Source organism: Empidonax traillii, unplaced genomic scaffold (assembly GCF_003031625.1).
Source record: "Empidonax traillii isolate 1590-97213 ecotype Southwest subspecies unplaced genomic scaffold, ASM303162v1 scaffold1000:size392382, whole genome shotgun sequence".
Taxonomy (NCBI): Eukaryota; Metazoa; Chordata; class Aves; order Passeriformes; family Tyrannidae; genus Empidonax; species Empidonax traillii.
In genome coordinates this window covers 87,226-114,091 of record NW_020956193.1, presented here as the reverse complement: position 1 = coordinate 114,091, position 26,866 = coordinate 87,226, and the positions used below count along the sequence as shown (strand labels likewise).

Below are 26,866 nucleotides of genomic sequence, written 5' to 3'. Positions count from 1 at the left end.
AGCTACTGAGGATGGCATTCCGGCAGGAGGAACCCCAAAAAACAGGCTCTGTGGGGGAGCAAGGTGGCAGCAGCACCTCCCTCTCCAGCCCCCTCTCCGTGTCATCCCACCCCCAGGTCTATTAACACCATAGAAATGAGAATGACGTTGCTGTGACAGCCATGCGACCAAGGACACGCTCTCCTGGTGTCACATTCCCTGCACCCCAAGATGGGACACCCCAGCCACAGCCCTGATGGGTGGTGGGGGGAAAGGGGCTGCCCCCTGCTCTTCTCCCTGCCCCAGGCAGAGGCACCAGCATCCCCCAAACAGCACCAGGAGCTTCTCAACTGCTTCTCTCAGGAGCTGCAGACTCAAACCAGCCGTTTCAGTAACCCCTCGCAGTCTGTCTTCCCCCACTATCCCATCCCAGTAAATCTCCCCTCCCAGTCCAACCTTTCCCAGTGACCCCTCAGTAACCGTCTCAGCCTTTCCCAGTGATACCAGCCGTCCCCAGCTCAGTATTTCCCACGACTCCCCCCGAGGGCACCCCAAACTGCTAACATCACCGGCACAGTGCCCTACCGGGCCGTCCCGAGCCCGGCGTCCTGTCAGTGCTGGCACCGAGCCCGCATCGATGCCGTACTGGGCCATACCGAGCTCGGGGCCGGTGCTGGGCAGAGCCCGGTGCCAGTACCGGGTCTGTGCAGGGCCACACCGAGCCATGCCCAGCCCGGTGTCGTGCCGAAGCTGAGGCCGTGCCAGTGTCGATACCGGTAACGTGCCCTACCGGGCTAAACCGAATCCCGGGCCAGTGCAGAGCCAAGCCCGTACCGGTGCCGTGCCGGTCCATACGGACCCCCGGGCTGCACCGAACCGCTCCGGGGTCTCGCGTCCCTCCTCTACCCCCCCATCCCCCCTTTGCCGGTGCGGAGCCGCCCCCACCGGGGCCGAGCCACCCTCCGCCAGCACCGCCCCCGGGCTATATATCCCCGCCGCATCCCTCCTCTCCCGCTCCCTCTCCCGCTCCCCATGGCTGCATCCCCGGCGGCACCGGCATCCCGGAGTCCCACCCGCGGCGAGGCGCAGCGCCCGTCCCGCGGCGGGCCCGAGGCGGGCACGGAGAGCGGCGGCGGCGGCGGCAGCAGCAGCAGCAGCAGCAGCAGCAGCAATCCCGGGGCGGTGGAGCTGGCGGCGGCCCGGCGGCGGCTGGTGGCGGCGGAGGGGCGGCGGCGGGCGGCGGCGGAGCTGGAGGGGCGCGTGTGGCAGGTGCACTGCGCCCTGCGGCACGCAGAGCTCCGCCTGGCCGCCCGCGCAGAGACGCTGGGCCGGCTCGGGGCCGGCGTGGCACAGGCACAGCTGGCGCTGGCGGCCCAGAGCCAGCGGCTGCAGAAGGGGCTCCGCCGCCGCCCGCGCCCCCGGCCCGCCGCGCTGCTCGCCGCCGCCCGCGCCCTCCGCAGCTGCGTGCCCTGGGCACCGTCGCGGGCGCGGGGGGCGGCCGCGGGGACCCCCGTGAGACGGCTGCCGGCGGCGCCCCGCGGGTCCGCGTAGGGTGGGTGGGTGTGTGGGGTGTGGGGTGGAGTGGGCTGGGGTGCTTTAAGGGGGTTTGATCGGGGGGGTCGGAAAGTTCTATGATGGGTCTGGGGGACCCTGCGGGATCTGGGAGGACCCGGCGCTTCGAGGAGCCCCCGGGGGGGTCTGTGGAGGGGTTTGGGGAGCCGGAAGGGGTTTGGGGTCCTTGAGGGGGTTTGGTCGGGTGGGTGCTGGAAGTGGGGAGTGCCGTGATGGGGATGGGGACCCTGCGGGACCCGGGGGGATCCAGTCCTTCAAGGAGTCTGACGGGTGAGGATCCAGGGTCTTCTGGATTGGGAGTTCTGAAATTCAGGGACAGTTTGATAGGTCTGGGGGACCCTGCAGGATCTGGGGGACCACATGGTGTGGGGGTGACCCAGCGGGGTCTTTAAGGGGTTTGAGGCAGTCTGGTGGGTTGGAAAGCAGCGGGTTTGACGGTCCTGATTGGATTCTGCAGGGTGTGAGGGGTCTGGGGGTCCTTATGGGGTGGGGGGACCCAGCAGGGTCTGGGGAATCCAAGGGGCTGAGACCCAATGGATTTGGGGGTCCCAGAGGGATCCTGCAGGGTCTGGGGGACTCTATGGGGTGGGGGTACCCAGCAGGATCTGGGGACCCCAGCAGTGGCCTGAGGGGTCTGATGGGGGAAGACCCTGGGGGGTTTGAGTTGTTTGGGGTTCTGTAGGGGACCCTGTGGTATTGGGGCACTCCCCAGCAGGGTCTGGGGACCTTGGGGTGCTCTGAGGATTTTTTTGGGGGGTGGTCCCTGGGTGTCTGGAGTGCCTGAAGGATCCTGCAGGGTCAGGGTCCAGGGTGTGCAGTGAGCTGGAAGATGGGGGGGGCAGTGAGGTTGGGGGGCCCAGCAGGGTCTGGGAACCCCCATGGGGTTGGAAGACCCTCCAGGGTCTGGGATCCCTGGTGGATCTTGCCAGGTTTGGATGTGTTTATTGGGGAATCTGCTGCCAGCACCTCCATCTCAGTCTGGAGTCACCTTCCCTCCCAAAGGCAGCAGGTTCAGAGCAGCCACTCTGGGGCACGGCCCCTTCCCTGTCTGAGCCCCACAGCCCCTCAGGAGGGGTCCCAGAGCCCTTGGGCCAGCAGGACACTGGTGGGACTGTGACTGACACTGGGCCTCTGTGCAAGCCTCAGTGGGGAATCGAGCGGGCTCGGGGCCACCCCACTCCCACCAGCCCTGGCCAGCGGTTTCGGCCCCCAGAGGGGCAGAGAGTGGGAGAGGACTGGAATTCGTGAGGACTGGAATTCGTGAGGACTGGAACTCGTGATGGCACCGGCACTGTTCACCTCCTGCCGAGCTGGAATTTTGGGACTGCTCTGATGACTGACCAAGCGGGTGACACTTGAAACCTCCTGGTGCTTCCAGCAAACGTCCTTGGGGACATCCAATGTCACCTGGCAGCAGAGCCTGTCGCTGTGGGCTGGAGAGAAGGCAGGAGGAGGTGGAGGATGGCTCAGGATGAAGGATCCCTCTCGGGGCAGAAGGCTCGTGCAGGGCCCTGGTGCTGCTGTCCCCATCACTGTCCCCATCGCTGCCCCACCCGCCCTGAGCTGGCCTCAGGACGGAGGGCTCGGACCTGATGGGATCACCCCTTTGGATGGAGGACTCGGACGTGATGGGATCACCCCTCTCCCACCGGGAATTGCAGTGGCTCAGCTGGCAAAGCCCCTCCATGATCCCGCTCCTTCACCAGACACAGCGCTCGCCACCCCCGGGATTACAAGAGTTCCCTCACCTGAGCCACCAGCTCTCGCTTCGCTGTGCCAAGCTTCTGCAGTGGCTTTCCCCAGAGGCTGCATGAATCCCACTGGGAAAAAAAACCCACGTTGTTTATTTATTTTACTAAAAAAAAAATTAAAAAAAAAAAAAAAAGGGTTTGGGCCGGGTGGGGTTTCGGGGGGGGTGGGATTTCACTGACGTATGAATGTGCCGCGACTACCTTGGTGTGACAGCAGGTCTGTTGTGTAACCCTGGCTGCTGCTGCTGCCCTCACCGTGCTCTGGAATAAACTTTGATATATATTTTATTCATTACATGCGGTGTCCTGAGGTGCTGGTTGAAATATAACCGAGAGGGTGATTAGAATGGGGATTAGCAAATAAGCCCTGGTAATGGCGTGTAATTAATACCGGGGTGGATTTCTCTGATTATCGACCTCTTCCCTCCTCCGGGGGTGTGGGGACGTGGAAAATGTGCTCAGAATTCCTGCAGCAGAATGTCACTGTGGGTGGCTGGGGTCTCTGGCACCTCATATGTAAATATATATATATATATATTCACACAAATACAGACATAGCTTGTCCTGAAAAACTCATATAAGGTGACAAATAAGGTACAACTTGCACATAAATATGTGCAGGAAAAAGGTGGCAGGGAAATATTTAAGCTACCACCCTGCCTTTATGGTCATGCACTGGGACACCTATGCCTTATTCCCATTAATCCCGGTTTTCAAACAATTCTTCTCGGGTTTGTGCTGCCCTAAGTGGAGCTCTGAGTGCTCTGATACCCCTCAGTGCTCCCTAATTTCTGCCCTTTTGCTAAATCAGTCCCTGGGGGAGGTTTTCCCCTCAGTGCACAACTGTAATCCCAGCCAGGAGGTGATTCCCGGAGCCGGGTGGGGAATTTGCTGTTAATAGCAGCTTACGGGTCTCAGCCAGGAGAAGGGACACATTATCTCTCCCAGGCTTTCAATTAATGCTATGAAATGCACAGCTTGGGCTTAAATCCCTCGATTTCCACCCCCCCACCCCCTTCCTTTTCTCTGGTGATTATTTGCAAATCAGCTTTTGACCTGATTAGAGCAGAACCGACTCAGAGGAAACGTGGGGAAAGACCTTAAAATTATGATAAATCAACTCCATTAAACCAGTCAGACCAAAATAATTCGAAATCCTTCAGTGCAGTGGTTCATCCACACCCCTTTGGTCTCAGTAAGGTTATGGTCTCATCCCACTTTGTATTCCTGGAGTACCTTCAGCTGGAACATGACACCCATTACAATTCATGTGCTTACTATTCCCATTTTCCTGGGGGATGTGGTCTGCAAGGACAGGAGGACTGTGGAGGGGGCAAGAAGGAGACCCCAGGCCTCCTCAACACCCTGCAAATAGATGAAATAAGGATATCTGTCTGCTCCAGGTGCCCAGGGAACACCACACCCAGGATTTCAGAGGATGGGGAAAGGCAGTGGGGCCCCCTCCATCTGCTGGGACAGGGGGACATCCCCTCCTTCAGCAGGAAGGAGGGATGGGGAGGCTGGGACGGGCAGTTGTGTCCTGGTTTTTGGAGTGGAGGAATAACAGCAGCTCCCCAGGCCGATACTGGAGTGAGAAGTGATCCCTGTTCCAGGAAAAATAATTAGAAGGGAATAAAAGCTAGTCCCAGAGTCGCATTACCCAGTGGCTGCTCATGGGAGCAGCATCACCTCCTGCACCTCCACAAGTCCCGGAAAGCTCCAGCTGACACTGCCACTGACAGGGACAAACTCCTGCTGGAGGGTTCTGGGCCCGTTTGGGGCTCAGATTAGGAAGGGGGAAACCCACAGCACCTCCAGCACGAGGCCAGAGCAGGAGCCAGACCCCCCCTGGTGCCTTTGGGATCACCCCCTGCCTCGGGAGCAGAGGGATTTACATAACCCCGCTGCCTTCCTGCCTTCCTGCCAGCCATGCTGTTACATAAACAGCACCGACACTTGTTGGGTTTATGAGATTATTTTGTTACAGACTTTCTGGGAAAAATAAAATTAATGTGGCCTGTTAATGCCTAAGCCTGGCTTCTCTCCTTTCCGCTGCTAATTCCTACGGGTTATCCTCCTGGGGGCGTGGGAGGGGTATGAGGGGGGTCGGCAGGGCCACGGGCACCCACGGGTGGGCAGGGGCAGGAACTGCCCAGAGCTGAAATGCCCCTGAGGGGCTGGTGTGAGAGCGAGGGGGGGAAAGCAGGGACTGTGGGAAGGTGGTGGAGGGAGACAGGGGCAGTGAGAGTGATGGAGAGGGGGACAGGGATAGTGGGAGGGTGATGGGAGAGGGAGAGGGGATGGTAAAGGAGTGATGGAGGGGGACAGAGACCAGGTGAGAGTGATGGAGGGGAGGACAGGGACAGTGGGAGGCTGATGGAGAGGGGACAGGGACAGTGAGAGTGGAGAGGGGACAAGGTAGGTGCAAAAGTGATGAAGGGGGGTAAAAGGACGGGGCGAGGGCGACGGAAAGGGTCGGAAAGGGACGGTCCCAGAGCGATGGGGAGGAGGGGACAGGGCTACCCTCCGGAAGGTCCCAGGGACCGAGAGGCCACCGAGGCCACCCGGAGCCGCCCGGTTCGGTCACCAGAGGGCACTGCAGGAGCCGCTGCCGCAGCCGTCGAGGCGGAGCAGCCCCGGGGCGGCGGGGACCGGGCGGGCGGGTCCGGCTCCCCCCTCCAGCCCCGGCACAGGGGAGGTGTTCCCCCCACGCAGGGGTCCCCAAATGAGGGGACAAGCCTCACCCTCACAGAGTCCCCCCCCAAATCGCCTCTCCCCACATCATCCCCCAAGTTTCCCTCTCCGTCCCCCCAGCTCCCCCCTCTCCACCCTCCCAGCTGCCTCTTCCCACAGCCCAGACATGTCCGTGCACAGATCTCTGTGGAAACACTTAAAGAACATTCCCCCCCACTGTACCGCACTCCCCCTTTACTCCTTCCTGCTGGAACCCCCAGTGTCCATTCCATGCCCTCTCCCTGCTCCAGCCTTTACTTCTTTCAGAGGTGGTTACAGCTCCAGTTGGTCTCAGGGAGTGGGAATTGCCCCCCCTGGCCCCTGATTTGCCCCTTCCAGCATCTGAGCCCAGCCTGGGCTCCCCTAGAGCTTTTATAGGGGGTACAAGTCATCTTTCCCCTCTCCCTCAGCCCCAGGATGGATAATCTGGTGCTTCATCCCAGTTCAGATGTGCTGAGAAATACTCATAAATCTCCTGTTTTCAGTTCTGTCCCCCCATTCCTGCCCAGACCCCCTGATCCCTGGGGTGAGGAGAGTTGGAGGTGCTGCCTGGGACCTGAAGGTGGGCACCCCTTGTCCCCACCACCCCATGACCCCCCCACCCCAGCACCCCCAGGGGTCTTTCCCTGGCTCTGGTGAGCTTCCAGGTCTCAGAAGCCCGTTCCTGTGGCACCTGGCTGCCCTGCCCTCTCCTTACTGTGCCAAGCTCGTCTTGGTCCACTTCTCTCTTCCCCACTAAAGCTCTTTAAGTCACTGATCTTGTTAAACCTCGGCAATCGGGTTGTTTTGCCCTGCGAGTTAATGTGCCTAATTCCTGCCCTGCTTACTCCTGATTCCCAGCCCCGGAGTCCCACGCTGGGACTCTGCCCCTGCTCCTGTCCTGGGTGGTTTTGACCACGGCAGCCCCACGGGGAGTGCTTTTGGGTGAAAAAAACCAGCAGAAAGTGGCTTCTTCAGCCTCCTCACACCCCTTTTCCAAGTGTTTGGGTGTTCAGAACAGTTCTCTCCAGGCATTTGGATCCATTTTGAAAGGAATCCTGTAAGGGAAATTGGGTAATGAATGCTGCTACGTGTGGGCTTGGAGAGGTGGTTTCTTCCAGGCCCTTCTCCTTCCAGGAAGGCCAGGCTGCAGCTGCACAGCCAGGAGCGTCCAAGCCACGATTTTCCAGGGTTCAGGTGTCCCTGCCTCTCACCTCCCCGCCGGGGTCGTCTGGATCGCCCTGCGAGTCTCCCCTCACGGAGCAGCGTCTCTATTTTCAGCCCTGGCTGCCCTAATCGGATCACACGCCGTGCCCGCAGCCGGCTCCTTCCCAAAGCCCACAGGTGCTCCAGGTTACAGGCTCGGGCAGGATCCGCCGTCTCCTCCGAGGGCTGAACCTTCAGCAGAGGGGAATTAACCTCCCGCTCCTCCCCGGAGCTGATCCCGAGCATCCCAGCACTCGCACGGCCGCCTTCTCTGAAGAACTAGGGTTTCCCTCCACCCACAGCGGCCAAATCTGTGGATTGGCAAGCCCTGGGAAGGGTGATGGAGTGAGGAGTGAGCCCCAAAATAGCTCCATGACGCGCGCAGCAAAGGGCAAGGTGCTGCTGAGTGGTTTTGCCTTGCTCGCTGTCCTGTCTCATGCACGGCAGGGGGAGGTGGGAATAACCCCCCCCCTGCAGCCCCAATATATATATATATATATAACTATAATAAATACATAAAATGTAATATCTAGATGTTAAATCCACCCCAGCCTGCAGCAGGGATGCCCAGAGCAGACACCGAGGGAGACACCCCCTCCCCTGGCTGCTTCACTCCCTGTCCCTGCTAATCCCCGGCAATCCGACATGACGGGAGCCCTGTAACCTGATCACGGTTCATTAAGGGGTTTAACGAGATTAATTGCCAAAAGCACCGGTTAGTGCTCGCAGCCCCTCCCTGGGGAGGATCCGGAGATCCCTGGGCTCTGCACACTGGGGTGCCGGCGAGGCTCTCCCAAAACTGCACTGGTGTAATCCTCCAAATTAACAAATTTTAGGTTTCGGAGTTCTCATTCCAGGGGTGGAGGTGCAGAGGCAGCTCCGGGTTTTCACAGGTCCCAGTTCCATCGTGTTTATCCCCCCCCCCGTGGGTGACACCCTGCCCTCAACATCCCCAAGCCAGAGCTTGCACGCTGCCACAACCCCAGGAGGTGGGGATTAAAAAAATAATAAAAAAAAAAAATCCCCAAACTTTTCCAGCCTTCTGTTGTTCGCAGGTGTGTTTGTTCAACCGGCAAAGCTCCTTTGGCAGACCCAAAAACGTGGTGGTTTTGGGGGAGGTCTGAACGATCCCTGTGCAGGGGCACACGGTGCTGGTCCTGCTCCTGTGAGGTGCTTTGCCTTGGAAGGGAGGGAGGGAAGGAAGGAAGGGAAGAAGAGAGTGACAGAGGAAGGAAGGGAAAGAGAGGGAAAGAGCACATCCCTTCTTCCTCTTTGCCTTCCCACACCCTGTGCATCCTCAGCAAGCTCATCCCCGTGCCATGGGATGGGTGACACCAGGCTCCCCCCTCCAGCGTTTTTGGCTGGAAATAACCCCGGGGCAGGGCTCTGTGCCCACCACCCCACGCGGGACCCCCCGGGCACCAGGAGGCACCGAGCACCAGCGCATCAGCCCAACTCCCGCCCCCCCGGGCCCGGCAGCGCTGACGCTGGGACTATATCGGTCGGTGACGGGCAGGAAAGGAATCCGTGGAGCAAAGCCAGGCACAGGCTCCTCTCGGCTCTCCCCGTCGGCCTCGCCTCTTATGGAGAGGAGCAGGAGGGAAGAGGGGCCGGGAGCAGCTCCCGTTATGGAGAAGCCCTGGGGAAACCCTGGCTCACCCGGGCACCCAGCAGGGCCTCAGCGGCCCCAAAGTCCCCCAGCGTGCCTGGGACGTGGGGACAGCCCGGAGACACGGCTTGGAGCCATCCTGCCCAGGGGCCCTGCCCTCTCCGTGGTCAGGATTCCCTGGGAGAGGCAATAATTACCCCCGGGTTTTAGGCAGGGATACCGGGATTTAAATCCCAATGGGACCACAGGCAGGGCCGACACCTTTACCTTACAGATGAAGCCTCCTGGAGAGGAAGAGGAGGAGGAGGAGGAGGAAGAGCTCACGCTGGTGCCACGGTGGGAGCAGCCAGGCTGTTAGGTGATGATGGCACTGGTGAGGGAAGGTGTCCAGCATCCCACGTGTGGTGCCCCACTCCAGCACCCCGGGGCTGCCACTGCACAGCGCTGCTCACCTTCACACACAGCAGGATTTGGGGTTAGATTGGGGGGCTTTGGGGACCACAGGAGCTTTGAGGATGCTCATCACAGGCATCAGGGCAGAGCCAGGCACTCTACAGCCCCATTTCTCCCCGAACATCCCTTCCCTGGTGCCACCCAAGAGCGATTCCCCTTTTCTGGGGTTGCAAATTAAACCCCAATTTTTTTGCAAACCCGCAGAGCACGAAGAGGCTCAAAACCTGGGCAGCTCAGCACGGTGACGGGTCAGGAAGCACAGCTGAGCCCCCACAGGCCCGAGCTTGCCTCCTCAGGAACCTCCCTCTGGAGCCGGGGAAGCAAATTCTCCTGCTCTTTCCCACGTGTTGTTGTGCTGGACAAATATTTGCTTTGGAAAGCGCTGCCTTGCCCGAGCCCTGCAGCCAAGGCCGGCCCTGGCACCAAGGCTGCTCGCACCAGGCACCGGGGACAGATCCTGCTCCGGCCCAAATCCGTGCTCTTCGCTGAAGGGAAGCAACCACCCTGGAGCTGGACTCCACTGGGATGTTCTGTGGGGATTTGGGGCCTTCCTTGGAGTGGGAATGTTACAGTCTGTGGAACCTGTGGGCTCTGACAAGGGGAGCCCCTCCCTGGCCACTTCCACAGAAAAGAAATCACCTGGAAAATGGGGCAGGAGGGGTGATCAGCAGCCCATCTTGCAGCACCCTGGGGTACAGGGAGTGTAGGAGAGGCCTGTGGGGTGCTCAGGGCTATTGGGTATCCATGCCGGGCTTGGAGCCCCCCAAAATCCCAGGAGATAGGCTGGGGATACACCTGCAGAGGGAAAAGCCCTGCGAAGCTTCTCGGAAGTCTCAGAGGGAAATCCCAGCCTTTCTGTGCTGTTCCACAACCCCTCTTCGCTCCCACAAATGCACTTTGGGCTGTGGGGAGCAAGAGAGGGGGTCGTGGTGGGAGCCGGGCATGGCTGGGGTTCTCCAGGGCAGGAATTCGGGGCAGGAACCCCCGAGGCAGCGGCATTCCTGGCTCTGCCAGCGCTCCCCAGCCCTGGCCTCCGCACCGCCGGGAGCGCGACCAGCCCTGGGCGCTGGGACACTGCCCTTTGTTTCGGAGAATAAAGTTAGCGCTGTTACTCAGCCTGTCGCTATTCCAGCAATTCCTGCCTCCACTTTCGCTCGGCGGCAGCAGCGGGAAACATTCCTGCCTGGGGGCTGCCAAGAAAAATACGGCACCGGAGGGACACGCAGGGACGGGGACCGGCAGCTCCGCGGTGACGGGGATGGCTGTGGGAACTCGAGTGCCCTGGGATGGGCATCGCACCCCGGCTGCGGGATGCTGCCTGTTTTGCATCCTACGGGAGCCCATTCCCACCTGGAACAACAAAAACCTGCTGCTGCGGGTGGCTTTGGTCCCTTGGGTGACCAAACAGCAGGCAGAGGATGCGGGGACGAGGTGTGTCACCTCTGTGCGTCCCAGAGGCGAAGATTTATCTCCGAGTGCCGCTGATTTCCATGGAAAGTTTTGCTGATGCTGGCGGGGCTACCACGGCCGCAGCCCCAGGGATCCATGGTTTTTTTCCCCCCCCTCGCTTGTTTTCTGCCCTTTACCTTGTGATAGGCAAAGCCAACAGCCCGTCCCCGAGGTCCCTGTGTCCCCAGGAACCTCCCGTGTCCTTGTGCCGCTCCGGTGTTATCATCCCGAGTGGAAAAAGGCGGCTGCTCTGATAACCCCGCTCTGTGGGATAAAACAGCTGCCTCGAGGAAAAGCTGCGGCCTCTGCCAGATCCCACACACCAACACCCTCCTCCCGCACCCATCCCTTCCCTTGCAGGCTTTGGGAGCCCTGATTTGGGTGCTCCCAACTCCCATCCTGGCCGGCACCTCCTCCCCACGCTGGACTGGGGCTGTAGGACATGTGAGGCCTTGTGAGGGCCAAGAGCGAATCCTCCTCCATCCTTTTTTTGGGGAATGGTCCTCTCCCCTCCGCTCCCCGCTATCCCAGAAAGGTGCTGGCACTGCATCCTCTGTGAAACCAAGCAGAACAGGCCCCCCTGCCACGTGCATAGTCCTGAAACCCCCCGAAACCCCCTGTGGGCACCAAACCCCAAGAGCTTTAATCAGGCCGCCCGGGGCAGCTCACCCGCGGCTGGGGCTCCGCGCTACAGTGCCCAACCCCGGGAACAAAGGCAGGACAGGAGGGAGGCCGGGAACGTCCTTTCCCAGCCCCAGGGACATTAAACAAACCCCAAGGGACCATTCTCCCTTTGACAGCCCCGCAGGTCACCCGGGGTTTGATCTACAGCCCAGCGGCGGCAGATGGAAAAATTCCCGGGTGAGGGTTTTGGATCAGGTCCTGATGTTTCTCTTTGACCAGGGAGTTGCTGGTGAAGCTGCCTGGATGCTGCCTGCTGTGGTGTGAACCCCGAAAAAGCCCAGCTCATCCTTTCAAAGCCCTCTGAAGCGGATCACAGGGATATATATTTTCCCCCACTTCCCTTCTTCCTAAAAGCTTTTAAATCCTTCCTGTGTCTGTAGAGTAAAAGTTTGAAGGCTGAGCCACAGACATGCTCAGCAGCTTGGAAACATCCTAAATTTAAGCCCCAGCCGTGCCGTGGGCTCCCAGGAGCACAACCCTCCGAACCTCCATCGCCTGCTCTGCTTTCAGCCCAGGGTTTTAACCCAAATCCCCACTTTCTGCCAGAATTTCAGCCACGATGAAGCTGCATTTCCACTCAAGAAGAGCTGCTGAGGGCTTTTCGTAGAAAGGGGACAAGGGGTAATGGCTTTAAACTGGAAGAGTAGGTTTATATTAGATTTTAGGAAGAAATTCCTCCCTGTGAGGGTGGGGAGGCCCTGGCACAGGTTGCCCAGAGAAGCTGTGGCTGCCCCTGGATCCCTGGAAGTGTCCAAGGCCAGGCTGGAAGGGGCTTGGAGCAACCTGGGCTGGTGGAAGGTGTCCCTGCCCATGGCAGGGGGGTTGGAAGGGAGGAGATGATGCTACACTGCTGGGCTGGGGCTCAGAATGAAGGGAAGGTGATTTTTTTGGGGCTCACTCCATCCCACAGCACAGGGCATGGGGACATCAGTGCCCTTATCTTGGCTGTCCTTATCACGGCTGGGCACACGTGGCGAGTGCCACGCTGCAGGAAGGGAGCACGGCCCTGGTGGCATCAGCTGGAGCACAGGAGTCGGACAGATGGGTATCACAAAGCACCCAGTGCCTCATCAGCTCCTTTTTCCAGCCCATGCCCTGGGAGGGAACAATTAAAAGGTCTTCCCAGGGTGTGACACGCAGCGTGGGGACTCCCAAAGCCGCCCTGTCCGGTTCCCCCCACACCCCGCTCCAGGCTGTCCTGCTGCACGGGTGGCCCTGGTCCTGCCCTGGCTGTGACAGCAGGCTGGTGGCAGCTCTGTCCCCTGTCCCCTCAGGCCCTGCCAGTGTGGCTGAGAAGGCGATTCCCACTGGGATGATTCAAGCTCCAGGTGCAGGAGGATGAGGAGTGGGCGGCACCTCTGTCCAGATGGAGCCAGGAGTGCTGCTGGTGCCCTGAGGGTGTGCTGGGCTCAGACAGGCTCCCTGTGCCTTCCCAAGGCCCAAAACCTTGTGCTGGCATTTAGGCTCTGCCATACAGCACCTCCTGAAACCCCTTTATGCCAGGAAACATCCCCTAAGCTCCAGCGTGACCCGAAACCACAGCCCAGGGCAAATCTGGGCGCTCCCACCTCCTAAATGCCCTCTCCATCAATATTCCAGCTCAAAATACTTATCCAAACTGCTCCTGTCTCAACTGACCTCTTCATCCTTCCTGTTGTATATATGCCCAACATATTTACGTGGCCCAGGTGAGGGCAAGGCTGTGTTGGGGAAGATCCAGGTGCATGTCCCACTGTGCTGGGAGAAAAATCCCATCTCCTCATCCCACAGCCAAGTCCTCCCTGGAAATGGCCCCGGGAGCGCTGGCCTGGCCCAGCCATGCACGGCTTAATGAGCTGGCCCAGCTCCCAGCCTGGATCAGGGAGGAGCAGGCTCTGCTCCATGAGGGAAGGGCCCCCCCTGCCCATGCACCCCACACCCAATTCCCCCCCATCCCGCTGCTCTCCCGGGCCCTGGTGCTCTCTCTGCACTGGCAGGGTTACCCTGCAGCACCTCCTCTCACCCTGCTGATCCACAGCAGTCCAGAGGCAGCACCGACCCACAGTGAGAGCAGAGAGGGGAAAAAAAAAAACATCCCAAACCTTTTGATCCCACAGCTCCTGGTGGCACGAGCTGGGGGCTGGGAGAAGCCCTGTGGCCACCCCCACAGCTTGTGGGGTGTCTTTTGGGGGGTTCAGAGGATGGGGGAGCAGTGGGGACTCCTAGCCCTGAGAGGAAAGGAGGAAAGGGAACAAGCAGCAGCAGCAACCGATGGGGCTAATGAGAGGGTGGATTTCCTCAATTATAGGATAATGCCAGTAATCCCGGCTTTCGAAGGTTTAGGCAAGAGACAAGTGCTGTGGGATGAGCCTTCCTCCCACCCACATGGTGGTGAGGAGCCCGGTGCCTCTGCTGTGAACGGGGGAGCAGAGCAACTCCCACACAAACCCCAGCACCCAAACCCTCTGAGCACCCTCCCCTAAAACCCACCAGCTGCCCTGGGGGAGATGAACCCTCTCCAGTCCAGACCATGGATCAGTCCAGCCACCAGCACCCGCCATCACCTGTCCTGGAGGCAGGAACCAGCTCTTCCCAGCTGCTCTCCCTCCACTCCCTGCCCAGCCTGCCTTTGAGCCCATCCCCGTGGTCTCTCCTGGCTCGGACGTAACACGGCCTGCCTGGATAAAACACATCATCGACCGAATAACCACCAGGCAATTACTGCTGTCAGCAACACCGACCTTCTCCAGCTCCCTGGGCACTAATGGGGGGTTGGAGGGCACCTGGCCCCTCCCGGGGTTGGCTCACTCGTGACGTGGGGCCGTGGTGAGGATGCGCTTCCTCACGTCGCCCCGAGCCCTCCGTCACGGGCAGCGCCCGCCGAACACGAGCCAGGATGGCAGCACCCAACCCCTAATGAGCAGGTTGGCTTCAAAGGCTCCCTTCTTCTTTGGAAAGACACGTTCCCAAACCCCAGAGCTGCCTGTGGTGGGAGCAACCCCCGGCGCTGCGGAGGAGGAGGCGACACGTGCTCCGCGGTCCCCTCGAGGGCTGTTGTCACCCCAGGGAAGGGCTGTGCCCCTCCTGCCATCCCACCATCCTCAGTCTGGGGTTTTAGACCCTCCTGATCTCGGCTAAAACACCCCCCAGGCACACAAGCATCCTTTGAGGGACTGGTTTCCCCCTGAGCCCTGCTATAAAACCCCCCTGCAAAGTGGGATTACACCCTGGATGACCAGACCAACCTTTGTCCGGGACTATCAAGGGCTGCAGGGAAGGAGGAGCCGAGGAAGAAACTGGCTCGACTCGTTGCACTGGTGACATTTGGGAAGGGTGGTTGGTAAGTAGCATGTTAACATTATGTCCAGTCTTTCAGGAATGCATCCAGGATTCATCAGGGGAGCAGTCCTTAGGTGAGTCACGCCGCGGACATGCGGATTTAACTGGGATTTCAAGCCCAAGCGACCTGTAATTGCATATTAGCAGAGGGATGCTTAAAGTAATCAGCTGTTCCAGCCACGCCGGCTACGGGGAGGGGGGAAGGGTGAAGGGCTGGAGGGGTGTCCTGCATCCAGCCCCTCCTTGTATTACAAGGCAAAAATATGGGCCACACAAACACCCCGGGGGACGCGCGGCGCGCTGGTGGCTTTTCCTTTGAAGGCAGGGTGACACTGCTCTCGCTGAACCCTTGATAGTGGCAAGATAAGGAGGGTAAATACACCGTGGTGGTGGAGAGGGCAATGATCAACCGCCCCAGCCAGCCGGCCCTTTGAAGGGCTTCGACCTCATCCCCACCAAAGGGAAACCTCCCGGCCGGGAGGGAGAGGTGGGAATGGTTACAGCGCTCGGAAAGAACGATGAGAGCTGCTGGGAGGGAAGATGCGTGTTCTCTCTTGTACGGGAGGGAGAGATAACACATCACACACCGCCCTGCGCCGCCCCGGGCGCCGCTCCAGCCTCACGCCTGTCTCCAGAGCCACCGTCCCACCCACAGCCCCTCGTCTCTCCTGGGAATGTCGTTGTTTCCCTTTGGCATCGCTGATGGGATGTGCGGTGGGTCGGGGCAGAGGAGTGCAAGGACACCCCGTCCTTGGTTCGTGTCACAGCCTCGGTTGTGCAACACCTCGAGGCTGCAGCGAGAAGACAATTGACTCCTTTTCCTCCTTCCTTAAGGAAACGCCTTCGTGACGGTTGTCAATCATTCCCCTGAACACCTCGGGATGCCAGCAGAGGATTTTAATCAAATTTGTCAGAGCCGTCATGATCCTACAAGCTGAAATGGGTGCCCAGGCTCGGGGATCCACCCAGGTGAGGGAGCAGCAGCAGCTCGGCACGCAGGGCTCACTCCTTCCAGAAGGAGCAGGGAAGAGCAGGCACACTGGGATTTTAGGGGAAGCTGGAATGCTGTGGAGCAGGCAAGAGGCTCTGCATGAGCTGATCTCTCCTTGTGATGGCTCAGGAGGGAAGGGAACGCCTGAGCTGCTCATGCCAGGCTGGATGCAAGAAGTCAGAGGTGGGAGAAGGCGGTTGAGTCAGGGAAATCACGGAGCCAACAGCCAAAAGGTCTGTGGCAACCTGTGTTTGGAGCTGAACAGTGCAAATACTGCCTGTACAGAGAAAAAAAAAAAAAAAAAAGCCTTTTCAATGCTCCTCCACCCCTGCACACAAAAGGTTCTTCACCCAGAGGGTGGTTGGGCACTGGAACAGGTTTCCCAGGGAAGTGGTCACAGCACCAAGTCTGCCAGAGGTCAAGAAGTGCTTGGAGACAAGGCTGGGGTTGTCCTTGATGACCCACGTGGTTCCCTTCCAACTCAGGGCATCCCATGTGTCCAACACGAGCCGAAATCCTGTCTGGAGCAGAAAAGCCTCAACCAGAACCTCCAGGAGGTAAGGTCGGAGGGTTCAGTGACAGACCACTACAGGCTTCCCCACCATCAACCTTCACCCCCACAAGGCTCAGGACCAGGCAGGGTGGGCTGTGCCATCCCCCCAAGGCTCAGGACCAGGCAGGGTGGGCTGTGCCATCCCCCCAAGGCTCAGGACCAGGCAGGGTGGGCTGTGCCATCCCCCCAAGGCTCAGGACCAGGCAGGGTGGGCTGTGCCATCCTCCGGCAGCTCAGCCCCGTTCCCGAGAGCGAACTGCCCTCCCAGAACGTCCCATATCAATGGAGCATTTGTCTCGTGCTTGGCACCAGGCTCTGGAGCACAAGGGCCCGTGTGCTGGATCGCCCAAACACAGCTATAAATGGCAAGAGGAGCTGCACAGACAGACTGTTCTCTCATTGCTGCAGGAGCTCGAATGGCACAGTTAACACCCGCGCTGCCCCAGCGGCTCCCGAGGAGGAGGAGGAGAAGGGCAGCTGGGGAGAAACGTTGGCATGCTGCAAGGGGAAAAAAAACCCCACACCTAAATAGAGAGATTAAAATAAAATGTAAATGCCATGCTGGGTCTAGCAAGCCGCCTGCACAGAGCTGGTGCCACCCTCGGCACCGGGCCAGCAGATTAAGGACGGCTGGGAGCAGGGAGGTTGGAGCAAGATGCTTCTTGCATTCTGGAGTCAAGACAAATTCCTGCCGTTTCAGTGGTTCTGGAGCGAGGCCAGATGTCCTTCCAGGAGAAAAAAAAGCTGCAGATGTAAAAACCCGCATCGCCAGCCCCGGGAGTGATCCTCGCTGCTACAAACGCCGAGTATTTTTGGACCCATCTCCAGGCATTGATGGCCCAGCAGCCCTTTGCAGAGGTGCTGTGGGCACGTGCTGTACTGTACCACGGGCTGTGGCGTGGGCTCCTCTGCTCCTGACTCCGGTTATCCGAGCTGGGCACTGCCCAGACCACGGGGCTAAATAGAGGGAGCTGTATTTATAGACAGCTACTATAAAGGAGCAGCCACCCCAGCACACGTCTGCCCTCAGAGCAGAGCTCCAGAGCCAAGCACTGGAGCACCAAGCGTCACTAGAGCCCAAATCTCACCCCCCAGACCCCCTCAGGCACACCCTGACTTATCCCTCGCCCTCTGCCTCAGAGAGGAAAATAATGACAGACTACAGGCTGTGAGAAAATATATAGTGTTTTTTTTTTTTTTTTTATTTGACAATTAACAAAAGAGGGATCCGAATCTCGGCTGTAAACATTGATAGCTCCTTTCTGATCACAACTAGTACTTTCCACCAACATCCTTTTGTATGGTCTGATCCGCTCCAACAATGCTGAGCCGACTCTGTCAGGGCTTTTGCTGCTCTGCTCAGGGTCACAAATCCAGAGGCAGCTTATTCACCACAGCATCAACAGCAGGACCAACCACCCACACTGAAGACAGCTGATGGACTAAGAGACTTTAGAGCTGCTTCCACACACGAGAGACGCTCAGGGGAAGGCAGGAGAGGGTGCTGGGTTTGTGCCAGAGAGGGGGAAAACATCTCTAAACCCAGCAGGTTTGGAGAGAAATCAGCTCTCTGCAAAGGCAGAGCCCTGCTCGAGCAGGCAGCAGGGACTCACACAGTGCCAGCCCAGCGAGAACATCCCAGCCCTGTTTGTCAGAGGGAAGCTTTGGCCCCCAGACTGTAAAAATTTGGAGATGCAGAGCCAGCAAGTTTGTCCCAAAGAGGGACTGGCACCTCGTCAGCTCCATTGTTGCAGTGGAACCAGAACTGCCTGTAGCTTGACAAGGGGAAGTGAAACTTCATCTTGGTCTGGAGGGCAGCCAGAGCTGGAGGAGCTCGCACCCAGCTGCCAGCCATCCCACGGGAATCTGGCCTGGACATCAGCAGAACCCAGCTTTTTTTTGGGGAGATAAGCCTTCCAGAGCCTCTCACCCTCCCCTTTTCCAAGAGGAACCACCCTGCAGGTGGGTCAGCCACACGCAGTACCCAAGCCTTAACTACTCAAACCACCTTTTTGCTGTTCACAACCACCAGCAGGGAATGAAGCCGTGGAAAACCAGCAGGGAGAGTCTCCCAGTGCCATTCCCACAGCAGGGACCTCAGATCACCACCTCGGGCCACCCTCCCCCCCACTTCCAGCAACATGAGGAGCACCAGGAAAAGGGAAGATGCACAACACTAAAGAACAGTGTTATAAATAGAAACCTCCCTCAGCTGGGGGAGCGACCTGCCAACAGCTACACAATTCCTGGGATTTGTAGCTGCTTCGGAGAGAGGGCTGGAGCAGCCTGGGGTACAAGGAGCATCTGGGCAGGTCCAGGACCGGGATCTCAGCTCAACTCCTTTCGAGGACACCTGTTGGTTCTGAGCCTGGTTTTTGGCTGGGAGCAGAGTCACCTCGTCACCACACTCCCCCCGACTGGACAAGCAAATAAAAATAACCCAACAGATTTGAATACACTGTATTTATTCGTAACAGATTCTAAAGAATCTAGTGAGTCTATGTCAAGCCCATCGCATGACAAGTGATACAGGTGTAGGAAAAAAAAAAAAAAAGAGACATTTAAAACAAAACAAAACAAAAATAAATCAAGTGCCATTCAAGCTACTGGAATCTTCCAATTGCCCCCTCACAGGAGGCAGCACAGTATCACTGCAAGGTCTAGAAAAAGTCAGATTCAACCCATTCACAAGAGTCCCACCACACACACTCCGTAAATCAAAAGTGCAATCTCAATGGGAAGTCGCCCTGCCGAGCTGTTGGCTGTAGGGAATCTTTCTGGACATCTCAGGGGGAAGGAGGGAATCTCAGTTTAGTATGTCCACATGTCTGTGGGCAGCAGCAGCCCGTAGAAAACGTGCTTACATGGCATCTCTGTTCATCTGAAGTTTAAAATGAAAGAAAAAGTATCATCTGCTCCCAAAAAGCAGCCCTTAAAACCAGTTTTATTTACCTCGCACTGGAAAAATCTCAAGCTTCCCACCCCTGAGGCTCTGGGGAGTTAGGGGGCTGCAGCAGAGCCGACACGACAGGCTTGGCCAGGAAGGCAGAGCTGTTCTGCAGGGAGGCAGCTAAAAAAAACTACACTGTTAGGGACACTTCCCCAGCTCTGACTGGAGAGGGAGCAAAGCTGGGCCAGTTTCCACTGGGTTAGTTCGTGTTAAGGGTAAGATCCAACCCCCCACCCCCATTTACTCCCCAACTCCACATCGCCCCTACCCCAAGAAAGGTACCAATCTGGCTATGCACATTCCAAGGATCTAGTCTTTATTAAGAGCGTTCAATCTGCCCAGCTATTACAGTTTTATCACAAAAAAAAAAAAGAGGCAAAAAAAAAAATCAAAACCAAAACCAACAAAAAAAACCACCCCCCCCAAGTCAATCAAAGATACTTCGAGTACCTCAGCCTCGGAGGAAGCACCAGTGAAGCCGTGGTGTTCCCGGAGCAGCATCCCTAGGGAATGCCTGCTGCCTGCCCGCCTCTCCCTCCCTGCATAGTTAACTCTGAGATGCTCCACGGGCACGGCAGTGCAGGCACCTCCATGAAAAAACTCCCGTGCTCCAGACACCCAACAACTTCAAAGCCACGTTGGACTGAGAGAGCCAAACCCTCACAGCACAAGAGGGTCTGTTTAGAAGACTTTTTTTTTTCTTTTCTTTTCTTCCCCCACCCCCCCTCTTTCCTAAGGCCAACTAACTTCACCCCCACCCCCCCTCCAAGCTCCATTTCTAGCTAGAGAATGAATTTCAAATGCTGATGGAATCACATAGCCGGGAACAGGTTGCTTTGGAAGATAGGACCTGCCAAAGGGAAGATCTCCAGACTGGAAGAGCTCTGCCCATCTCCTCGGAGGACACAGGCTCCAGCAACAGCTGGAAACAACTGACTACTCAACTGGGTGGTTTGTGCTTCAAAAGGACAAGCCTCATCTTCCCCGATAACCCAGTTGGCCTCTGCCTTTGTGCATTAAAACCACACTGCATGCCAAAAAAAAAAAAAGAAAAAAAACCTAAAAAAGAAAAATAGGAAGAGCAGCATTTCAAATTCCCCTAGAAAATACAGGATTAGGTACAGCAGCCTGAGGCAGGCTCCTGGACAGATCATCTGCCTCGCCATTTAGGAACACGACCGTGTTTTGGCACTGCAGACTTGGGAGCTTGAAGGAATTCATATGCAGGTCCCTGCTGCCTCTTTTTCCAGAAAGCTCTGCACAGCAGTTTCCACCATGCACTCCCCCCCTTCCCCACTGTTCCCAGTTTCAGGCATTTACACGTAGCCACTCCAATACCTCCCTGGTTTATGCAGCCCCACTTTGACAGCTCTTTGCTCCAGCTGGTCCTTCACAGGCAGCAAGTCATGCCAGAAGAAAAAAAAAAAAAAACAACAAACAACAAACCTCAGCGACACAGAACCTCAGCCAGGTTACTAGAAATGATCTCACGACCCTCCCCACCCCACAACAGAAACATTTTCCTCTTCAGACATTCCCCACTCAAGCTCTTGGGACATCAGCCCCTGCAAAAATAATAAAGGTTTACAGTACAGTTGTGTTTATATTGTTACAGGCACTTAAACAGGATTCTTTGGTCCTTCAAAGGAATTAGCCACTCGGGCTTCTGTTGGCAGAAACCACAAGTTTGCACACCCATAACACCTCCTGCACTAAAAAAAAAAAAGGAAAAAAAAAAAAGAAAAAACAAAACAAAACACAATTCAGATCCATTTCAGGGCAGTGCAGCTCTACCTTAGCGTAATTCTACAGTCTCCCCTCACACACCCCCACCCACCCCATTGCCTTCCAGAATTCCACAAGCAGAGTCCTCCCATAAACATCCTCGAGTCATCTCATTTCCATAACACTGCACTTCCCATCACAGTGTACAGCAGACAGGTCTTGTCCCAACAACCCCAGGAACAAGACACTCAAGCAAGAGTCCAGGAAGTTTCTTTTTGTTGCAGTTCTAGGAAGGTTGGTTGGTTTTTTTTTTTTGTTGTTTTGTTTTGGTTTTTATCCCCCCCCCATCCCACCCTCCCGACCCGCCAAGGCAAGGAAATACCTTGGAGGGCAGACCCTGACGTTTGTCCTGGCTCAGTTACAGGGAAGCCACGTTGGGTAGGACTGATTGCAAGGCAGGAAGGGCTGCACGTGGGTGACATAGTAGTTGAAGTTTATTTCACTGACATAAGGGGCTGGCTGGTAGTAGCAGGTAACGTTTGTGACGGTGGGGATGATGTTCTGCTCAGCCAGGACCCTCACAGCCAGCATGGCAATGAGGTTCAGGGTCTGCCTCCTCTCGTGTCCCATGAGGCAGACTGTGCTCTCATTGACCACCCTGTGGAGGGTCATCAAATAGTCATATCTGTTGCTCTCCATCCCAACAAAGTGGCTCTGGAGGTAACACTCCAGCTTCCTCAGCTGCTCGCCGATGTCGGAGAAGTCTATGAAAAACCTGGAGCACATGTACCTCTGTAGTGCCTTCATATCCACTTCCGACTTGGGCTTAAACCCCCTCACCAGGAGGTTGCAGTACTTGAGGAGCCCCCCTCCCCTGATCTCCTCCGGGTTCCTGGTGGCGATGACCCTGTTCCGCAGGTGGTCCATGGCCTCCTCGAAGTCCCCGTACATGCTCTCCCCGGTGACCGTGGGGTGGAAGTTCTCGGCCATGGGGTTCTCCGAGCACTCCCCGAAGAGCAGGAGCGAGTCCAGGATGATCTGGAAGGAGTCCACGCTGAACTCGAACTGCCGCCGGAGAGAGTCCACGAATTTGAGCTCCACGTTCTTCCCGCTGTTGTTGGAGAGCGAGATGAGGCTCCAGCGGTCGGTCTCGTTGCACACCTTCACCAGCTTCTGCACGTAGGCCTCCTTCAGAGTCATGGGGGTGATCTTGTCCTTGTTGACCCCCTCGGGGAGGAAGTCAAGCAGGCAATCCATGACCACGTCTTTGACGAGCTGGAAAACGTCTTCCGTCTTCAGGTCCACGCCGAAAATGAGGTCCAGGTCTTTGTACCCCAAGCCACTGTCTTGATGCAGAACGTGACTGGCTGCTGAGCCATTCAACCTGACGTTATGGACTGTGATTCCTTTCTTCTCCAGGCGGCTGCGGACAACCTGAGACATGAAGAGAGTCAGTGAGAGGCAAGCAGGAATTTTTGGGGCAGCCTGGTGACAGCAGGATTCACTCCCTGGGCTTATATGGGTCACTCCAGTGCAAGACAGTGAAATAAAAAGCTAATCCATTAGAAATAGGTCACTTTGGAAAGCATCCCGAGTCCTGCCAGCAGCTGGGGGTGGCTCTCCTTTACTTATTCCCTTGCATTAGAGGGATCTGACTGCACATGATGAGCTGTTCTGCTTCCAGCGCAGTGTCTGCTCTCCCCTGCCTTCCCCACGCTGAAGGGGAGAGGTTCCCTGACCCCATTTTTTGGGGTGGTCTCTGCCCCCTTCATCCCCTCACGGTTCCAGCCAGCAAGCCAAGACCAGCCAACCCCAAACTGACCCCAAACAGGGAGGCAGCAGCACAGTCTGCAGCAGTCCCAGTGGATTTAATCAGGGTGGCTCACGCCTTTTAGCCATCCCCTTCGGCCTGTCAAGACTCATTAGAGGCAAATCAAGATGCCAGAGCTGCTCAAAAGCCCCAGCCAGGCGTATGCAAGTTCATGTCCCAACTAGTAAGTGTATCCTAACAATTTCCAGTGTGTCAGAGCTTCGTGCTGAGCTTGGCGTGCTATCAAGCGCAAGAGGCAGCTTTCATCTTACGGGTGTTACTCCGGTGATTTTAATGCTGCCTGCTCAGTCCTGGCACACCCACCAGTCCCTCCAAAGCTTTGTTCATTTAGAGGGAAGCTGAATCACCTGCCTGATTACTTAACAAGCAGGAGGCTAAAATAACCCCCAAGACCATAAAATAAACTCTCTGGACACCAGCTTATAATTTGAGTTTAACTCAGCTCAAAGATCCCAGGAAGATTAAGCCCGCATCTTCCACCAGAAGCTCTTCCCACCTCTCATCCTGCTTTCATGTTCCTCTCCAGCAGCAATTACCCGTTTTCCTGGGAGTCCCCTGCCTGAAGCAGGGCTAGGGCTCGAAAGAGCCAAAGCCTGGGACACAAATGGACAAATTGTATCACCAAGAGCCAGTCCAACCAGGCCCTTCAGCTCTGCGACGCTGCCCTAGTTTGAGAGGCCCCACCGATTCTGGTTTTCGGCCTCCCAGAATCCGAATTCTAATTCAGAACTTGATCAGAAGGGCCAAACCCTCTTGTTGGCTGAGCAGGCAGCGCTGGGGGAGATTCAGGGCGCTGCAGCTCCGGCCTCAGCAGCTGTAAAACTGCCCCTCCACGAGTTTCGTTTAGAGAGAAGAACACACAAAAAGTGAAGAACCGCAGCGTGAAACCCTCACCCTGTCACAGACCCCTTGAGACCAAACTAAGGGCCGCCAGCAAGTTCTGCTGCCTCTGCAAAAAAAACCCAAGACAAGATCTCAGAACAACCCCGTGGATGTTTTTGCACTTAGAGGTTGCTCAGGCTCACGATGCAGCTTCCCTGCTAGTGTTTCCCTTTTCTCCCTGACACGAGCCATCCCTGCTCAGGCTAGAAGCATGCCTGGGCTCCTTGCCAAGCCCGTGGTGACAGTCACATGTCAGGCAACAGTTAACCAGGGAGCTATTCACCATCAGAAGCCCCAGGTCCCCCCACCAGCACATCCAATCCAGCCAGGGAAAGAAGTTGCTTTCCAAGGTAGATAGTTTGAAAAAAGAAAACCAAAACACATTAAGTTTACTCCTAGAAGAAGAGACACAGGGTTAATCCCCCAAATTGAACAAACATCGTGCAGGGGAGCTCCTGGTCTGCATCTGCTGCCAACTGGAGTCACTCACCCGGGGCACAGCTCCAGCACTACTCGTGGAGTTAAGAGTTTTGTGCTATTAGGCTTAGAGAGACAAGATATAGGTCACAAAAGTGTTAGATGCAGAGCCAGGCCCAGTGCTTGGAGAAGATCTCGTTCCAGATTAATTTCCTAACCCCAGAGAACATCTGCTTAACCCCTTTCCGAGCAAAGCTCAGGACCTGCAGCGTTTCAGGCCCGTAAGCTCCGGGCTTACTTGAGCTCCCCAGGTCTGTCCCTGTGAGATGTATTCAGAAAACGGGGGACAAATCCAACTGCTCCAGTCAGCTTTGTCCCAAGTCACCCCAGGAAGCTCCAGCCTGCAGAGCACCTTGCCATTCCCTGGGAGCTCAGCTGCCCAGCTGCAGGCAGTGGGTTCAGGGATGCATTTTTTCCCCCAGAGGGTCGGATATTTCTAGGGTTAGGCAGCTGCTGACCTGCTTCCCAAAACAGCACCTCACCTTCCGTGTGGTTGGGATAATTGACTCTGACAGCCAGGCAGGAGCAAATCCTGCTGCGTCCTGACCCGCCGCTTCCCACCTCCCACAACAACAACAACAGGATAAATAACTGCCTTTTGGGTTACTTGTTCCAGCTTAGTCAGCCCTAAACACAGGGTCTGCCAGCACGGCCGGGCACAATTACAGCCCTCAGTTATTCCATGTTTGAAGTTGCTACTGGCAACATCCTTTTCGGCAGCTCTGACACCCGAATCGGCGCGGTTTGTGTGGAACCAGAGAGGAATAACCGGTGGAATATTTGATGCTGCACAGCGCTGTGGTCTTGCCCAAGCCAAGGGCAGCGTCCTGCCTGCAAATCTCATCTATCGTTCAGCTTAAGAGCGGCCAAAATTCAGCGCTTCTGCCCCCAACAGACGCGGCAGGAACTCGAGGAATTTAAAACCAGCCGAGCCTTTCAAATGTCACCTTCCCATCTTCCAGGCTTAGCTCGAACTATTTCTCAAGCAGCTGAGGCTCCGAAATCCCGGTGATTAGGTTATTGTGAAAGCCAGTTGGGTTTTAGCGCCGTGAATAGGCTTTTTAATTAGAAGCCAACATGCCCGATTTTACATTTGATGAGTCATTACTGAGGAATGAAGTCGCCTCCCAAACATGAATATGCATCAGCTCATTCGAACTACATTGTTAGTTTAATATTAAACACGGTTATTACTTGATGGTTAAACTAACAGGAGCTCGTGAAGTCCCGGGCAGGCTCTGGAGGATACACCAGTGTCCCGAGAAATCAAAGGACACGGACATTTGATCCGGCACTTGAATTAATAAATGCCTCTTCCAACACAAGCCCAACATGTCCACCAAGCACGAAGCCATTTCGTGGAAGCAGCTCCAAAAAAAAAAAAAAAAAAAAAAAAAAAAAAAAAAAAAAAAAAAAAAAAAAAAAAAAAAAAAAAAAAAAGCCACTTTTGCCTCGGCCACACACGTTTCACAGCTCTTAGGGCACCAAATTAACTCGAAAAGAGGAGGAACAACACAAGATGGGAGGAAGCTGAGCGGGATCTGTGGCACGAGCTGCAGCAGCTCCAGCAGTGGGGAATGCGTTTTACAGGCATGCGAGTTTTCCAGGAGGGTCCTTCCAGCTTTAGACATTCCTGCAGTGCAATGAATTCCTGCCAGCCCCCACCGAGACCCTCAGGATTGGGAAGTGGGGCCAGCTGAGTGCACAGCACCCCCCAGATGATGGGGGCCAGTCCCCTCTATGCAGCTTTTAACCCCCTCCTGGAGCATCCAGGCCAGGCTGGACAGAGCTTGGAGCACCCTGATCTAGTGGAAGGTGTTGGAATAGGGGTAGGGGCTTGGAATGAAATGGTCTTCCCTAATCCCAGGCGTGCCGGAGGCCAAGCAGCGTCTTGACAACGCTCTGAGAGACAGGGTGGGATTTCTGATGGCTGTGCCGTGCAAGAGCGGGGGGGGGCTGGGATAGGATGGGCTGATCCTTGCGAGTCCCTTCCAGCGGGGGGTACTCACGGTATTTAAGCTGCTCTGCAGCCCAGAGCGTTCCACGATCCCCGCGCCGGGAGCTCTGCCCCGGGCCCGGCGCGGGGGGAGGCCGAGGGTGCCCGGGCGGCTTGGCTCGGGGCCCGACGGGGACGATTAATGTCGCCTCAGCACTTTTTATTTTCTCCCTGACCCCCGCTGGGACGGGGCAGAGTCCAACGGGGCGACAGCGCACGGCCCGTGTGTCCCCCCCCGTACCCCCCCCCCCTATTTTACAACCCACCCGACCGCCCCGGAGCTCACCTGGACGATGGTGCGGGGCCGCACGGACAGCGTGGGGAAGTTGCCCCGGCCGTGGATGGGCACAGCCTCCCCCAGGATCTGGTCCAGCCGCTGCACCTGCTCCCACGTCAGGACGCTGAAGCGGCTCCCGCGCTGCTCCGAACCGCCCGGGGCGGCCCCCGCCGGCACCGCCGCCACCTCCAGCATCTCTCACCGACCGATCCCCCTCTTCCCCTTCCCCCCCCAAAAAAAAAATGAAGAAACAAACCACGGCCCCAAAAACGAGCCGGAAACAGCCTGGAAAACCGGCCGGAAGAGGCGGGCGGGGAGGGGGAAACGGGAGGAAGATTTAAAAGGTGGTGGTGGGGGGGAAAGGTATAAAAAGGAGTCCCCCCCCGAGAGGCGCCGGCGAAGGGAGGGCGCGCGGGGCGCGGCGGGAGGCGCGGTCGGTGCCCGCAAGGAC

General features: G+C 57.0%; 2 protein-coding genes across 2 annotated transcripts; one reads left to right on the top strand and one right to left on the bottom strand.

The window, feature by feature from the left end:
• The first annotated feature begins 1,011 nt into the window (after positions 1-1,011).
• On the top strand, positions 1,012-1,530 carry TRNP1 (TMF1-regulated nuclear protein 1). The gene has a single exon (XM_027903928.1). It carries the CDS (start codon positions 1,012-1,014, stop codon positions 1,528-1,530), a length of 519 nt encoding a protein of 172 aa, XP_027759729.1.
• A 17,988-nt stretch (positions 1,531-19,518) lies between these two features.
• Positions 19,519-26,650, bottom strand: TENT5B (terminal nucleotidyltransferase 5B). The gene is made up of 2 exons (XM_027903914.1): positions 26,425-26,650; positions 19,519-22,386 (listed from the first exon to the last, which is right to left on the bottom strand). The coding sequence occupies exons 1-2, from the start codon at positions 26,608-26,610 to the stop codon at positions 21,367-21,369; spliced, it is 1,206 nt and encodes a 401-aa protein (XP_027759715.1). The 5' UTR covers positions 26,611-26,650; the 3' UTR covers positions 19,519-21,366.
• Positions 26,651-26,866: the final 216 nt, after the last annotated feature.